Genomic DNA, 17,856 nt, shown 5'->3' with positions numbered 1-17,856 from the left:
AAATGTAACATTAAAATGTAAGGGTGATCCTGAATCATACCCCATCTGTAGCTGAAAGATGACCATCTGCCCTCTTCTGACTTCTACCTGGGTCGCTCCCTTCAAGGCCCACCCTTGAGATAGTGGTAATGCAACTGAGCTGCAGGGAAAGGGAACTGGGTCTGTATCCTCCCCACTCCCCCTCCTCTCCGCAGTGGCTTTCAAGATATCATGTCACAAATCACATTCCTTTTTATTCTTTGCTTTTGTGTGTGTCGGTATTGGCATGTTTCAGTCTCCATGTGTACGTGTCTCTGCATCTCTCCAATTCTGTGTGTCTCCCTCTTTCTGTGCCATCTGTCTGTCTAGACATGTTTCTTTCTCTCCAATGGTTCTGTTAAGATTGAGTGATTATTGTTTTGGTTTTAGTGGCTGATGACATGGCTTAGCTCCAAACACTCTGTAACTTGACAGATGACAGATACACTGTCAGGTGGATAGTGGCCTCCTTGTGGGAGTTACACTTTTAACATAATGCGGATTAAATAAATATAACAAAGGAATACATTCAGTAAATATTTATATATAAAACTCACATTCATTCAATCGGTTTGAACTGGCCACTTTTAGTGCATGGTGCTGTATTCTGAGACGCCTATGTGTGAACATAAGGTTGATTTCTTCCACACATTGAGGCCCTTTTCTCTGCTGTGCTAACACAGAGAAAACTGCTGTTTACAAGGTATCTCCCTGAAAGAGGAAGAACCATAACTAGTACCTGGTAAACAGCTCAAACTCTTTCACCCTCAGCCACAGGTATATTGCGCACTAACGTTAAAGAGGTGCTGAAATTTGTGGGATAGCCCTTATGTTTTCTAAATTCACACTTGGCTTTTATTTCTCTCCCAGAATTGTTTTGAAAAGGTGAGGAGAGTGATTCAGTAAATGTATCAAGGAGCATGAAACAGAAAATGTCTTGCATTAAAAATACTTAAATTAGCAAATTACTTTTCCTTTTCCTTCCTTTTGTAGAAACGATATCTACAATCACTTGGATAGAATTGATTCGAGTTTGGATAACCTCCAGAACTTACTATCAGGGCAAACTTTCAACATGGAATCCAGCACGCTCTTAGACGTGAGTTTGTTTCCATTGTCTCCCAGTTCTTCTATTGTGAATTATGAATTTAAATTCTCCAGCTGCTGTGGTGAATTTTTAATTTAATTATATAAATCTGGAATAAAAGACTAGTCTCAGTAACGGTGACCATGAAACAACTGGCTTGTTGAAAAAAACCCATCTGGTTCACTAATGTCCTTTAGGGAAGGAAATCTGCTGTCCTTATCCAGTCTGGCCAATAGGTGACACCAGACCCACAGCATGACTCTTAACCACTTATTCAAGAAGGCGGCTCACCACCACTTTCTCAAGGGCAATTAGAAATGGGCAATAAATACAGGCCCTGCCAGTAACACTGACATCCAGTGACTAAAGAAAACCTTCAGTGGCCACTCCTTCAAAATTGAATCATTCTCTTCATATTTAAGAAATGGCCAAACATGAACATTACAACAAAATAAAGAAAAATCAAGAACAATAATTACTCAAGCATACTTCAAATCACTTTGATTAACCCTGTCCTTCCAGCAGTGCAGAGTGGGAATTGAAGCTCGTGGTCTTCCTTGAGACACTTTTCTGTATTCAACACACTATTATATGGGCTGGGGAGGTGGTGGCGTAGTGGTATTGTCACTAGATTGGTAATTCAGAGACCCAGGGCAATGCTCTGGCAACCGGGTTCAAATCCCACCATGGTAGAATTTGAATTCAATAAAAATCTGGAATTAAGAAAAAAAGTCTAGTGATGACCATGAAACCATTGTCAATTGTTGTAAAAACCCATCTGGTTCACTAATGGAAATCTGCTGTCCTTACCTGGTCTGGCCTACATGTGACTCCAGACCCACACCAATGTGGCTGACTCTTAAATGCAATGGGATGGGCAATAAATGCTGGCCCAGCCAGCGATGCCCACATCCCAAGACCAAATTCAAAAAAATATATGTATATATTATATATCCAAGGTGGGCGAGCTGTGACACAATCTAGTTCCTTTATCCATTCGGACAACAGAGGAATTAATATGGAACTATTGTTCCATATGTAGAAGTTTAGAAACTAACTTTTGGTTTCTTTCCTCTACAGCTTTTCAACCCCTCGCTGTCTGCCATTGATTTGAACTTGCCAGATGTCGAGGGTAACCTAGCAGAAGTAAGTACAGTAATTCCTTGCTTAACATTGTGGCTGCTTTCCTAAAAAGTGCAACTTTAAATGAAACAATGTTAAGCGAATTAGGCTCTCCCATTACAGCCAATGGAAAAGCTGTAGTTAGGTTCTGCAGGACCTTTCTCGGCAGAAAAAGCATTAAAGCATTATAATAAAAAGAAAATACTGTGGGTGCTGGAAATCTAAAATAAAAACAAGATGCTGGAAATACTCAGCCTGGCAGCATCTGTGGAGAGAGAAACAGAGTTAACGTTTTGAGTTAAATATGACTCTTCAGAATAAACCCATAGCAGACAGGGCTCGTACTCCCTGTATAATTCCACACAAAGCAGGGAAATAAACCCACACTAAACAGAGCTCCTACTCCCTGTATAACTCTACACAGAGCAGAGAAATAAACCCACACCAGACAAGGCTCCTACTCCCTCTGTTCAAGAAGCTCTGAGATGAACTTAACTTTGAAGGAACTATTTATGGATTTGACAAAAGCAAGTATTATATTAATTTGCCCACATTACTGACCTGTCTTTTTACTAATTATCTTTACAGATGCAGGATCTGATGGGCTCACAGGAACAGAAAAGTTCAGAGTCAGATACAAGTGCTTTGGATGCAGGTAATTCAAAGGGAGACCACAAAACCTTCTTAAACCCACATGAAGGGTGTTTCCCTAAATACACTCTGGTTTAAGCCTGAATTCCTTGCACAAGATGTGGATTCTTTGTACAAGGCTTGCATTTATCTGGTATCTGTCTCATCCTTGTAAAGTCTCAAGGCACTTCACAGTCACCAAGTCACTTTTGAAGTCTGGAAATAGGTAAACATGATGCACAGCCAGGTCCCATAAAACACAGTGAGATGAATCTGTGTTTTCTGTGCATTAGTTGTGGCATTAGTATTCACCAGGGGAACTGCCTTCTGATCTACAAATATAGCAATAATGCTTTGTCAGAGATTTTCTATTACTGAATATTGATTAAAAGAAAGACCATGACAATTTATACTACTGATTGATAACAGCACCCTTTTCTCCTGTCATATAAATTGTTGTGATTGTTTGAAATCTGGCATTCTTGTGTTCGTCCTGATGAGTGCAAGATGAAATACTTCAGCAAAGTGTCTCTCTTTTAAGCAATATTACTGATATTGCCAATTACCCATTTTATTTGAGTCAAACAGGCATGGCCAGTTTGAATCGCAATTTATAATAATATGCACATTATATTGCATCTTTTGCATCTATCCAAACGGATGGAGTCTCAGTTTAGTGTTTAATCCATAAGATGACACCTCATGGTGCAGCATTCTCCTCAGTGCAAACCTAATTACATGCTAAAGTCCTGCTATGGGGCATGAACTCTCAAACGTCTGACTCCAGGGTGTTGTGATATAATGTGCATATCTTAAACTACTGTCAATCATCACCGCCTCAATAGGATATGTAGTAGACCCATGACTTGTAGTCGGTCTGAAAGCAACAGCAGTTGAGGTCAGGCCTCCCTCTGAACCAACATTATTGCTTCACCATTCCTTGTGTATGATTGGTATACTTACGTCAAAGAAAAGAAGAACGTAATATGGCGCAAGAGTGCGGGTCTTGTTTTTTTTTAGTTTAGTAGATGATTGAGAGGTGATCTTACTGAAACATAAGATTAAGGGGCTTGACAGGGTCAACGCTGGGAGAATATTTCCCCTGGCTGGGGAATCTAGAGCTAGGGATCACAGCCTCAGAATAAGGAGACAGCTAGGACTGAAAGGAAAAAGTCCTTCACTCAGCATTGCGAACCTTTGGAATTCTCTACCCCAGAGAGTTGTGGCAGCCCAACAGTTAAGTAAATTCAAGTCGGAGGTTGATGGATTTTTGGATGGTAAGGAAAATGGGGATAGCAAGGGATGATGTAGCTATTGTAGAAGATCAGCTGTGATCTTATTGAATGGCAGAGCAGGTTCAAGAGCTCAAATGGCCTACTCCTGCTCCTATTTCCAGGGTTCTTATTGACTTTCATTCGTATGGCCAGGAGTTGCTGGAGTGCCCCCCCTGGGCTTTCTAAAGAAAGACTCGGCCTCAGTTGCACTGGCTTGTAAATGGCATTTGAGCATGTAGCTCATGGTGCAGGAGTTTGCCATGGGTGAGAAAGAGAATAGGTACTGATTGGGAATTAGGGATCAGGTAGTACAGTACTTTGATATTCTTTTTGAAGCTTTCAGGTTGGAAGTCAATGGAAAGACAAGGAGTTGAGGAACCCTGCAGTTTTGAGATCCTGAGTTAAAGTAAAAAGTTGCAGGGCTTTGGGGAAAAGGCAGGGGACTTGGACTCTGAGTTCGTCTTACATAGAGCCTGCCTGGACATGACAGGCCGAATGGACTTTGTGACACGACCATTCTATGAATCTATCAACTTGCAGGTCTGAAGTTTGATGAAGTCGGGGTGGGAGGAGGCTAGTGTGGAGCATAAACCATTTGGGCCAAAGGGTCTATTTCTGCCCTCTACATTTTATGTAGTAGAAATGGCTGGATATGCAGTCAGCATCTGAGGGGAAAGCACAGGGTGAGATTAGTGTGGTGTAGGATCCCGTTGGACACAGGCCCTCTTTCCTCTTCAGCTGCCAGTTGCCCTGCTACATGCCCAATATTTTCTGTTCTTATTTCAGCAAAACAAAACAAAGGATCAATGGTGGCTTTACCTTCAGTTGGTTGCACATTTCATTGCCGGTTAGGCTCTTTGGGTATCATTCTCACATCTGACACTAGATTTTGGTTCAGTATCAACTCCAGTGGTTGGCTCACTAACCTCGACCACTAATTCTGTGTCTTGTGTGGTGTGTCAATGCTTCAGATGGTCGAACCTCCTGGTTCTGATGGGGGTTTATTAAAATCCCATGCCACTAATCAGAGAAGAGCAAGGAGTTCTCCCAGTGCCCTGACTAATGTTCCTCCCACACCCAACACCACCTTGAGCATTGATTAATCAGCCATGATCTGATTGAATGGCAGCAGAACACAATTGAGGGACTGATTGGCCACTTCCTGCACCATATATTCCTGTGATCTCTGGGTAATCACTAGGAAAGTAAACCATGGTTTGTTCGCTGTAGGGATAGTAACAGGGGAAATCGGAAATTCTGCACTATGCTGTGGAGCAGTAGGGATAGTTTTTCATATTATCTGTGTGAGACAGGACCTTGTCCTTTGCAGACTGAAGGAGCATGTCTGCACATTGCACCTTTTTTAACTAAACAAAAGCTTGGGGACAGCCATTCCCTGGTTCGTTCCCCAGTGCAATGCCTTGACCAATCAGAGTTGACCCGCCTGGTTTAAATTTAAACAAAAGCTTGACAGTTAACTGTTCCCTGGTGCATTTTCCATGGTCACACCTCTACCAATCAGAGTCCGCTTGCCAACCAATCAGCACTCTCTTCTCATGCAGCAGTAATTGTTGTTCTCTTTACTATTGGTATTCTGATGAGTGCCAGATGAAAAGCTTCAACAGCATGCCTGTTTTCCAGCAATACTCAAATTCTGTACTACTAAACGAATGTCACCACTGTGTTACTATTCCCAAAATAACTGGGCAATTGGAACCCTGCTGTGGTTGGTTGTAGAACAACCCTCTCCCCAGTCTAGGTGCACTGATGCCAGCTGTCGGTCCACAGCTAAGATCCACTTACTCAGATCAGGAAGTAAACCTTGTATCTGTAGTCTGAATGACCACGTGCAGCCTCTATCACCGAGACACTGAATACCTCCCTGTTTATCTGGAAACCAATTCAGTCGCACTGCGCAATGTAGTAATTTGTGTTTTATGCCCCTCTCTTGTCTAGGAAAACAAGTTGTCCAGTACAGTGCCCCACCTCTGCTAATGGTAGACACCAACTCCAGCGACACAGGGGACCTCCCCGTCTTATTTGAACTCGGAGATTCTCCGTACTTCCCGCCTGAAGACAACCTGAACCTAGATGCCACAGATGACGACCCACTGTCTCTCTTATCAAACGCCAACCTGTCTCACACACAGGATCCGCCTGTCTCCTAACTCCAGGAGCACCACCCCCTCCAATTTCCTCTACCCCTGCCTCGATCCAATCGCTGGACTGCTTGTTCGGGGTACAGCTTTCTGCTCCAGGAGAGGACACAGGATGAGAGTGAAACTGTATCTTTAAATATTTAATTTTAACCAGTTTGCTTTTCTAGCCTGATAAACCCTTATTGCAAGTAGAGAGCGGCCCGGATTCAAGCACAGGGAAGTGTGTCATAGGGATCCTTCTCCTGTCAGATCCCAACTTTCAGTGATTAAGGACGAGACAATTGATTGCAGACTACAGTTTTATAGTCTTGTTTCTCCCTCCCTCTTTAAGAGACAGAGAGCAGTTAGACTTCCATTATCCTAATAACAGGTTCTATCGGAGGAAAATTAGAAACCACTATAAATTTTCTCACTGCGTGAAGAAAGACAGTTTTATTACTTTGATTCCTGTTTTGCGTTGTCCCTACTCTCCACCTTCTCTCCCTCCCCCTTGCCTCCACTGTCCTTGTTTTGTATATTTACACTTTAATCCAGTTGCTGATAAGTGAAGATGTATTTTTGATTCGTATATTAAAAAAAAGTTTTTTTAAAAAAGTTAATATTCTAGCTTGTACTCTAAAGCCTGCAATGATGTGGTAGAAAGGAGGTTTATTTTTTTATACACTATATTTGGAAGCTTGTAAAATAGTTTTGCAAAGAATCAGAAATTGTAACAAGGGCGATAAAGGGTCGTTGTTTCGACAGAACTGGTGTAATCCATGCACATCACATCTCCATTACTCACACTCGCAATGCACACATTCACATTGAAGACAAGCTCAATCCCCTGAACATTTCTTTCCAACACTGCTGATGGGTTATTTCAATGGGATATAGGCAGGGTCCCTGCCAGTAATATAACTGTGTGGTTGGTCTTGATGCTCAGGACTTGGGCCCACAATCTCAGCTGATATCCTAGTGCAGTCCCGAGGAAGCACAATCTTTCAGATGAGATGTGGATCTGCCTGTTACAGTGAATGCAGAAGAACCCATAGCATTTTTCAAAGAAAATCAGAGATTCCCCCAGATATCGTGGCCAGCATTTATCTCTTTTATTTTCTCAATCCAGCTCCCAAAATTGCAACGGAACATGCCAGGCCTCACCACCCGAAAGACTGTATTTGGGCAATCCATTGGAGCTTTACTCTGTATCTAACTTCGTGCTGTACCTGCCCTGGAAGTGTTTGATGGGGACAGTGTAGGGGGAGCTTTACTCTGTATCTAACCCCGTGCTGTACCTGCCCTGGGAGTGTTTGATGGGGTCAGTGTAGAGGGAGCTTTACTCTGTATCTAACCCCGTGCTGTACCTGTCCTGGGAGTGTTTGATGGGGACGGTGTAGAGGGAGCTTTACTCTGTATCTAACCCCGTGCTGTACCTGCCCTGGGAGTGTTTGATGGGGTCAGTGTAGAGGGAGCTTTACTCTGTATCCAGTCTGGAATATTTACGATGTCATCTTTCAGATGAGATTTTGAACTGTTTGCTTATTCAGATGGGCATTAAGGACTCCACGAACATATTCAGAAAGCAGAATAGTTCTCTCCTGGTGTCTGGAACAACAAACCTCAAACAGTACAAGAAAAAACAGACTAACTGGTTATTCTCATGGCTCATCCTTGCAACGATTTCCTTGTCACACTTTAAGAAGCCCTATTATGAAATAATTATTCTTTGCTGCATTATGACCAACAACAGATGATGTATAGATTGGATTGATAGGCCTGGAGTGGAGAGCCAGCAGCTCCTCTTGTTTCCATGGCTGTTTCATTCTTATAGAAAAGCAAAATACTGCGGATGCTGGAAATCTGAAACAAAAACAAAAATTGCTGGAAAAACTCAGCAGGTCTGACAGCATCTGTGGAGAGAAAAACAGAGTTAACGTTTCGAGTCCATCTGACTCTTCTTCAGAACTAAAGAGAAGTAGAAATGTGGTGAAATATATACTGTTTAAGGGGTATGGGACAGGTGAAGGTGGATAGGAGGCCAGTGATAGGTGGAGACAAGGGAGAGATTGCAAAAGATGTCATAAACAAAAGGTCGAAGGGGTGTAGGTGGTGGTGATACTGGCTAAAGGAGGTGCTAATGGGGACATTCAGAGTAGAAAGCAGGATGAGCAAGTGACAGATGGCTGTTTCATTCTTGTCGTTTTGCTCTTGTGGTAGTTTAAGTCACTACGGTGCGATCTGAGTTTCAGAAGGTTTATTTCCCAGATTCATTCTAATCCTATGCACCTTGAGCTATATTGGCAGCATCAGGATTATAATGGTGAAAGAAATAGATAGCTCTTGTGCTTGAAGAGAACTGTCGAACCAAGGCCGCCTGTTCTTCTGCAAAGTAGGAAGAGTGAAAAAAAAGGTACTTGCATTTATACAGAGTCTTTCACAACCTCAGGTCATCACAAAGCAGTACATAGCCAATGAAGTACTTCTTGAAGTACAGTCATTGTTGTCGTGTAGGAAACGTGGTAGCCAATCTACTTATAGCAAACTTCCACAAGCAGCAATGAGATCATGGTCAAACAATCTCTCATATTGGTTTAGGGATAAATATTGGCCAGTATACCAGGGAGAACTCCCCCACACCCCTTCATTTTTTCAGATAGCAGCCCTAGGACCTTTTCTGTCCGCCTTTTGGTGCAGGCAAGGCCTCTGTTTAATGTCTCAAGTGAAAGACGACACCTCCAACAGTTCAGCATTCCCTCAATACTGCCCCTCTGACAGGTCAGTGCTTCCTCAGCACTGTCCCTCCAGTGCTGAGCCGTGTTGGTACTGACCCCCTGTCAGCACAGCGCTACCTCGCGATGGACCTCCCTGTCAGCACAGCGCTACCTCGCGATGGACCCCCCTGTCAGCACAGCGCTACCTCGCGATGGACCCCCCCTGGTCAGCACGGCACTACCTCAGTACTGCTTAAGAGTGTTGGCCTAAATTTCGTCCTCGGCTTTCTGGGCCTGTACTTAATGTGCCAGCATTGTATTTCTCTCTCTAAAACAAAAAACATCAAGACAGTAATTGGGGGTACAATGCTTGAATCATCAACTTGTTCGTTACTGAGTATGGCCTGGCCCCTGATCCAGCAACCCCCAGCCTCTGTTCGGTTATCAGGGGGATTGAGAATTGGGAAAGTAAAAGGGAAGCAGTTGATGACCCTTCCTTTGTTGTGCGAGAGGACAGGGAGAGTCACTGACAGGTTCCAGGCTGTGGAAGCTCAATCCTCTAAAGCTACAATAAAATAGCTGAAGGGAAGCAGTGGCCTCTTGGCCAGAAATGGGGGTGAGATGGGGAAGAAAAAATTGTGGTCATGAACTTTTGGCTAGGACAGATTTGACCCAAAACCTGATAGTTCCTTTTTGCTGTAGTGAATTTCCAGCCAGTTCTGAACCTTTCTACCAACCATGGCTCAGTGGTAGTGCTCTTCCCGATGAGTCAGGAGGTCTCTGAAGTGTTCATGCCCCACTCCAGAGATTTGACCACTAAAATCTAGGCTAACACTACTGCATTACTGAGGAAATGCAGCACTGTCAGAGATGGGTGTAAAAGATCCTAAGGCGCTATTCCAAAGGAGAGCAGAAGAGTTATCCCTGGAATCACTGGATAGTGATCAGGTGCAGTTATTGTAACATGAGCCTAATTTACAGATATGGTTGCTCCCTACTGAGAGCAACTGAACCACATCAAGCCCAGGACCTGCCAGTCCTTTTGCTAACTCACCTTATTTACTACACAACTGGCTACCCAGAGGCTGTTTTTTTTTAATTATTCTTTCGTGGGGTATGGCAAGGCCAGCATTTATTGGCCATCCCTAATTGCCTTTGAGAAAGTGGCAGTGAGCTGCCTTCTTGAACCGCTGCATGCCCCTGTGGTGTAGGTAAACCCATGGCACTGTTAGGGAAGGAGTTCCAGGATTTCAATTCCAGGTTCAGTCACCAGCTTGAGTGTGTCTGGTCCTTTCACTCCCTTACCTTTCTCCATTCTTCTCAACTCTATGAGAATTGAGGAATGGGAGAAGAATAAAGCTAAGGATAAGAAAGGATGTAAATTTATTAGAAACGGTTCAGAGAAGATTTACTCGACTTGATACCTGGGGAGGGGGGGTTATCTTATGAGGAAAGGGTAGCAGGCTGCATCCATTTGAGTTTAGAAGAATGAGGGGTGATCTTATTGAAACATACAAGATCCTGAGTAGACTTGACAAGGTGGATGCTGAAAGGGTGTTTCCCCTTGTGAGACAGACGAGAACTAGGGAGGACAGTTTAAAAATCAGTGGTCTCCCATTTAAGACAGGGGTGAGAAGAAAATTTTTTCTCAGGGTTGTGAATCTTTGGGACTTTCTTCCCTAGAGAGCAGTGGAGGTAGAGTCCATAAATATTTTTAAGGCAAAGGTAGATAGATTCTTGATTAACAAGGGAGTCAAAGGTTATTGGGATAGGCGGAATGTGGAGTTGAGGCCATAATCAGATCAGCCATGATCATATTGAATGTCAATGAGCAGGTTCGAGGGGCCGAAAGGCCTACTCCTCCTAATTCAATTGTTCAATTGTATGTATGAGCTTTCCAATTTCCAAACGCTTGTAAGTGTTCATACCTGAGCTTCCTCAGTGAAACCTGCTTCAATACCTTCCCCAGCCGCCCCACCCCACCCCCGTCCCAACCTAGAAATTGTGTACGATCTTCCCACATAACTAGCGACAGCTTTAATATACAGGAATGGTCCTGGACTTTGAACCACATGTATCATTGTTCAAATACCCTCTTGGGAAAAAAAATTAATGTTTCACATCCTTCCCCTGTTTAAATGCGTCTGGGTATAAATTGATTTTATTTTGTACTTTTTAGTGTCAACTGCTGGCCTTCTGGATGTTAAAGGTTTAAAATAAATAAAAACAGTAGCTTTGAGTGTGTGCAAGCACTGTTGTGTGTAAACCACTTTACTGTTTTGTGGTATCAGCAGTTTTCCTAGTGAATGACACCATCCACCTCTCAAATGCCACACGTGCACACACGCACAAAGCCTGTGTACTGTTTTTAAAGATGTGACATTGCATTCTGTGTAACACTGTCCACATTTCGTTCCATTGACGATTGGCAGCTATGTGTAAAGACATGCACAGTGCACACAATATTGTATTTAAACGGTTAATGTCCAAAGTTATTGAGTGACTGAAGGGGCTTTGAAATATAGATGAATTGTATATGCCGCTGTTTTATGCCATAATAAAGAAGATTATATAGAATCATAGAATGGTTACAGCACATATATAAATAGCTATAAATATAAAGAGAAAATACTGACACTGTCCGCAATTTCTTTATTTCTTTTGATATTGTTTTTGAGCGCTAAATTGATGCAGTACTATCACTCATTTTGGGTTCTGCCAGGGCCACTCAGCTCCTGACCCTCATTACAGCCTTGGTCTAAACATGGACAAAAGAACTGAACTCAAGAGAGGAGCTGAGAGTGACTGCCCTTGACATCAAGGCCGCATTTGACTGAGTGTGGCATCAAGGAGCCCTAGCAAAACTGGAGTCAATGGGAATCAGGGGGAAAACTCTCCACTGGTTGGAATCATACCTAGCACAAAGGATGGTGTTGTGGTTGTTGGAGGTCAGTCATCTCAGTCCCAGGATGTCACTGCAGGAGTTCCTCAGGGTAGTGTTCTAGGCCCAACCATCTTCAGTTGCTTCATCAATGACCTTCCTTCCATCATAAGGTCAGAAGTAGGGTTGTTTGATGAGGTTTACACAATGTTCATGATTCGCGACTCCTCCGATACTGAAGCAGTCCATGCCCATATGCAGCAAGACCTGGACAACATTCAGCCTTGGATCAATAAGTGACACGCAACATGCATGCCACGCAAGTTCCAAACAATGATCACCTCCAACAAGAGAGAATTTAACCATCTCCCTTGAGATTCAATGGCATAACCATCGCTGAATCCCCTGCTATCAACATCTTGGGGATTGCCATTAACCAGAAACTGTACTGCACCAGCCATATTAATAATGTGGCTACAAGAGCAGGTCAGAGGCTGGGAATTCTGTGGAGAATAACTCACCCTCTGATTTTCCAAAGCCTGTCCGCCACCTACAAGGCATTAGTCAGGAGGAGTGTGATGGAATATCCTCCAGGTGCCTGGTTGACTGCAGCTCCCACAGCACTCAAGAAGGCCATCATCCAGGACAAAGCAGCCTATTAATTGGCAGCAGTATGTACCATCTACAAAATGCACTGCAACAACTCACTAAGGCTCCTTAGCACCTTTCAAAACTGCGACCTCCACCACCTAAAAGGACAAGTGTAAAAGATAGTTGCAGACACCACCACCTGCAAGTTCCCCTCCAAGCAACTCATCATCCTGACTTGGCAATACATCGCCATTCCTTCACTGTCGCTGGGTCAAAATACTGAAGCCCCCTTCCTAACAGCACTGGGTGTACCTGCACCACATGGACTGCAGCGGTTCAAGAAGGCAGCTCTCCACCACCTTCTCAAGGGCAACTAGGGATGGGCAATAAATGCTGGCCTAGCCAGCGATGCCCACATCCCATGAAAGAATTAAAAAGTGGTCATTTAAGGAGTACAGTTGCACAGTGGTTATGGAAAATGGAGTGGAGACCACAACCAGGGCAGCCATGATCTTATTGAATGGTGGAGCAGGCTTAAAGAGCCAAATGCTTCTGTCGTGTGTTATTATATTACTGAACTAGCAATCTAGAAATCTAAGCTAATAATCTGGAGAACCGAATTCAGATCCTACCACAGCAGCTGAGGAACTTAAATTCAATTAAATACTTCTGGAATAAAAAGTCTATCTCAATAATGGCGATCATTGTCATTAAAACCCATCTGGTTCACTAATGTCCTTTGAGGAAGGAAACCTGCAGTCCTTACTCTGACCTGCATGTGACTCCAGACCCACAGCAATGTGAGTGATTCTTAATGGCCCTCTGAATTGGCCTATCAAGCCACTCGCTTGTCGCTTGCTACTACAGAACTGGAATCTTACTGAAAAGAGAGACATGTTGCTGAAAGTTTTTGCCTTGCACTCATCAGGACGCATGCAAAAATGCCAAATTTCAAACAATCGCAGCAATTTATGCTTTTTTTAAAATTCTTTCACAGAATGTGGGCTAGCTAGGCATTTTTACCCATCCTTAATTGCCTTTGAGACGGTGATGGTGAGCTGCTTTTTTGAACTGCAGAGTCAGCATGGCTTCATGAAGGGGAAATCATGCCTGATAAATTGATTAGAATTCTTTGAGGAGGTTACAAGCAGGATAGATAAAGGGGCACCAGTAGATGTAATATATTTGGATTTCCAAAAGGCGTTCGATAAGGTATCGCAATAAGGCTACTTAATAAGATAAGAGCCCATGATGTTGGGGGTAGTATATTAGCATGGATAGATGATTGGCTAATAGAAGACAGAGTTGGGATAAGAGGGGTAATTTTCAGGATGACAACTTGTAACTAGTGAAGTGCCACAGGGATCAGTGCTGGGACCAGAATTATTTACAATATATATTAATGACTTAGATGATGGAAGTGAATGTACTATCGCCAAGTTTGCGGATGACACAAAAATGGGTGGGAAGCCAAGTGTTGAGGATGACACGAGTCTACAGAGGGAGATAGACAGGTTAAGTGAGCGGGCAAAAACTTGGCAGATGGAATATAATGTGGGAAGATGTGAGGTTATGCACTTTGTAGGAAGAATAGAGGAGCTGAATATTATTTAAATGGAAAAAGCTGCAGCACTGAGGGATTTGGGGTCCTCATGCATGAATCACAAGCTAGCACACAAATTCAGCAGGTAATAGGGAAGGCAAATGGAATTTTGGCCTTTATTTCAAAGGGAGTGAAGTATAAAAATAATGAAATCTTGATAAAAGTATACAATAAGACCATAAGACGTAGGAGCGGAAGTAGGCCATTCGGCCTATCGAGTTTGCTCTGTCATTTAATGAGATCATGGCTGACCTGATAATCCTCAATTCAGAGTAAGGGGGTTGTCCATTTAACCATAGAACCATAGAAAAGTCACAGCACAGAAGGAGGCCATTCAGCCCATCTTGTCCATGCCAGCCTGAGGACACCCAGGTGCCCTTTCTAATCCCACCTTCCTGCACCGGCCCATAGCCCTGCAACTTACAGCACTTAAGGTGCAGATCCAGGTACTTTTTAAAAGAGTTCACAGTTTCTGCCACCAACTTGGCAGCGAATTCCAGACACCCACTACCCTCTACATAAAAAAGTTCTTCCTCATGTCCCCCCTACACCTGCCACTTATCTTGAATCTATGTCCCCTGGTTCTAGAATTCTCCACCAAGGGAAACAATTTTATCCTGTCCACTCCATCTATTCCCCTCATAATTTTTTATACCTCAATCAAGTCACCTCTCAGCCTTCTTTGTTCTAAGGAAAACAACCCCAATCTATCCAATCTCTCCTCGTAGCTACACTTTTCTAACCCTGGCAACATTCTTGTAAACCTCCTCTGCACTCTCTCCAGAGCTATTACGTCCTTCCTGTAATGTGGTGACCAGAACTGCACACAATACTCCAGTTGTGGCCTCACCAGTGTTTTATATAATTCCAACATTATATCCTTACTTTTATATTCTATACCTCTGCCAATGAAGGAGAGCATTCCATAGGCCTTCTTCTATGACAGAGATGAGGAGGAATTTTTTTCTCTGAGGGTAGTGAATCTGTGGAATTCTTTACAGCAGGAGGCTGTAGCGGCTGGGTCGTTAAGTATATTCAAGGCTGAGATAGATTTTTAATCAGTAAGAGTCAAGGGCTATGAGGAAAAGGCAGGAAAGTGGAGTTGAGGATTATCAGCTCAGCCATGATCTCATTGATTGGCAGAGCAGATTCGATGGGCCGAATGGCCTACTTCTGCTCCTACATCTTATGGTCTTCTGTGGTTTAGGTACACCCACAGCGCTGTTAGGGATGAAGTTTGAGGATTTTGACCCAGCGTGAAGGAATGGTGATATAGTTCCAAGTCAGAGTGTGGCTTGGAGAGGAACTTACAGGTGGTGGTGTGCCCATGTGTCAGCTGACATTGTCCTTCTTGGTGGTGAGGTCACGTGATTGAAGCAGCCTAGGCAAGTTGCTGGAGTGCATCTTGTAGATGGTAATCACTGCTGTCGCTATACGTTGGTTATGATGGATTGGGTATCCGTCATGTGGGCTGCTTTCTCCTGGATGACATTGAGTTTCTTGAGTGTTGCATCCAGGCAAGTGGGGAGTATTCCATCACACTCCTGACTTGTGCCTTGTGGATGGTGGACAAGCTTTGGGGAGTCAGGAGGTGAGTTACTCTCCACAGAATTCCCAGCCTCCGACCAGATCTTGTAGCCACAGTATTTATATGGCTGGTCCAGTTCAGTTTCTAGTAAATGGTAAGCCCCCCAGGATGTTGATAGTGGGGAATTCAGTGATTGTAATGCCATTGAATGTCAAGGGGCGATGGTTAGATTCTGTCTTGTTGGCGATGGTCACTGCCTGGCACTTGTGTGGCGCGAATGTTACTTGCCACTTGTCACCCCAAGCCTGGATATTGTCCAGGTCTTGCTGCATTTGGACATGGACTGCTTCAGTATCTGAGGAGTTGTGAATAGTGCTGAACATTGTGGAATCATCAGCGAACATCCCCACTTCTAACCTTATGATGAAAGGAAGGCCATTGATGAAGCAGCTGAAGATAGTTGGGTCTTGGGTACTACCCTGAGGAATTCCTGTAGTGATGTCCTGGGACTGAGGTGATTGATCTCCAATAACCACAACCATTTTCCTTTGTGTTTTATATGACTCCAACCAGTGGAGAGTTTTCCCCTTGATTCCCATTGACTTCAGTTTTGCTCATGCTCCTTGATGCCAAACCTGGTCAAATGATGCCCTAATGTCGAGGGCAGTCACTCTCACCTCACCTCTGGAGTTCAGCTCTTTTGTCCTTGAATACATGGCTCAGAGACTGATGTGGTGGAAGCAGGTCCTGGTTCGTGGGGCACTGGCACCAGTACTGGGGAAAGTTGGGGCTTTTCTGTTGGGACAGTCTACACGTGAATCCTGCTGGCACCAGTGTTCTAGTGAGTCACATAACTCAGGAAGTAGAGACGATTTTAAACTAAGTAGTGGGAGCAAGGGATCAAATTTGGGAAGATGTGATAAATCAAAGGGTCGAGACAAGGCAAGAGAGAAAGATCCTAATATGGGAAATGATAAATATGCTGTGACAGGAACGGACGGAGTACAAATCTATGAGAAAATCAGCAGATAAGGCTAGAGGTTACAAAGATAATGAAAGGACAAAACTTGGCTCTGTATCTTAATGCACATAACATTTGAAAAAAAAATGAATTGATAGCACAGATAGAAATAAATAAGTATGACCTGATAGCCATTACAGAGACATGGCTGCAGGATGACATAGATTGGTATCTCAATGTTGAAGGTACATGTTATTTAAGAAGGACAGGAAACTAGGAAAAGGTGGAGGGGTGGCTTTGTTAATTATTTAATTAGCACAATAGAGAGGAATGACCTAAGTTCAGGATACCAGGATGTAGATGTAGTTTGGGTAGAGATGAGAAATTATAAAGGCAAGATGTCACTTGTGGAAGTTGTGTACAGGCCCTTAACTACCCACATGGTAGGACAGAGTATAAAGGAAGAAATAATGGGAGCTTGTCAGAAAGGCATGGCAATAATCATGGAGAATTTTAACCTACATATGGAAAAATCACATGGGCAAAGGTAGCCTAGATGAGGATTTCACAGAATGTTTTTGGGATAGTTTCTTAGAACAGCACGTTGTGTGGAGCCAACCAGAGAGCAGGCTATAGCAGACCTTGGATTGAGCAACAAGATAGAATTAATTAATAACCTCATAGTGAAGGCACCCCATGTAGCAGCAATCATAATATGATTTAAATTTACATTGTTTGAAGGAGAGAAGAGTGGGTCCAAGACCAGTCTTTTAAACTTAAGTAAGGGCAATTATGAGGGCATGAAAGCAGAGCTGGCTTAAGCGAATTGGCAAATTAGATTAAGGGATAGATCAATAGAGACGCAGTGGCAGACATTTAATGGGATATTTCAGAATACACAGAATAAATACATTCTATCGAGAAACAAAAATTCCAACAGGAAGACCAGCCACCTGTGGTTAACTAAAAAAAGTTAAAGATAATATCAAACTTGAAGAAAAAACATATCATTGCGCAAGGATGGATGGCAGGTCAGAAGATTGGACAGAATATAAAAACACAACAAAGAATGACGAGATTAATAAGGAGGGAAAATTAGATGATGAGAGAAAGCTAGTTAAAATATAAAGCAGAACAGTGAGTTTCTACAGATATTCTAAAAAAACTTAATGGGAAGAATTTTCCTGTTGGCGAGTGGGGGCAGGGCCCGCTCGCCGACATGTAAAATGATGCGTGGTGATGTCAGGCGGGCATCCTGATGTCACCGCGCGTCATTTAGATTTTCAGCTCGGCGGGCGCACAGCTGAGT

General features: G+C 43.2%; 1 protein-coding gene across 10 annotated transcripts in view; it reads left to right on the top strand.

Moving 5' to 3' along the window:
• hsf1 (heat shock transcription factor 1) overlaps nt 1-6,884 on the top strand; it is a 107,026-nt gene extending 100,142 nt beyond the window's left edge. For 7 of the 10 annotated variants that reach the window (XM_078536136.1, XM_078536159.1, XM_078536130.1 and 4 more), the window contains 4 exons: nt 1,012-1,117; nt 2,186-2,251; nt 2,816-2,882; nt 6,088-6,884. In XM_078536136.1, coding sequence (XP_078392262.1) covers nt 1,012-1,117; nt 2,186-2,251; nt 2,816-2,882; nt 6,088-6,299 — 451 coding nt within the window. In that variant the 3' untranslated portion in view covers nt 6,300-6,884. The remainder of the gene's footprint in view (nt 1-1,011; nt 1,118-2,185; nt 2,252-2,815; nt 2,883-6,087) is intronic. The other 3 variants (XM_078536148.1, XM_078536162.1, XM_078536141.1) reach the window with 1 other exon arrangement.
• The last annotated feature ends 10,972 nt before the right edge of the window (nt 6,885-17,856 follow it).

This window comes from Cetorhinus maximus, chromosome 3 (genome assembly GCF_964194155.1).
Source record: "Cetorhinus maximus chromosome 3, sCetMax3.hap1.1, whole genome shotgun sequence".
In the NCBI taxonomy this organism is placed as follows: Eukaryota; Metazoa; Chordata; class Chondrichthyes; order Lamniformes; family Cetorhinidae; genus Cetorhinus; species Cetorhinus maximus.
Note: the sequence above shows the minus strand (reverse complement) of the source record. Positions and strands in the feature narration are given on the sequence as shown.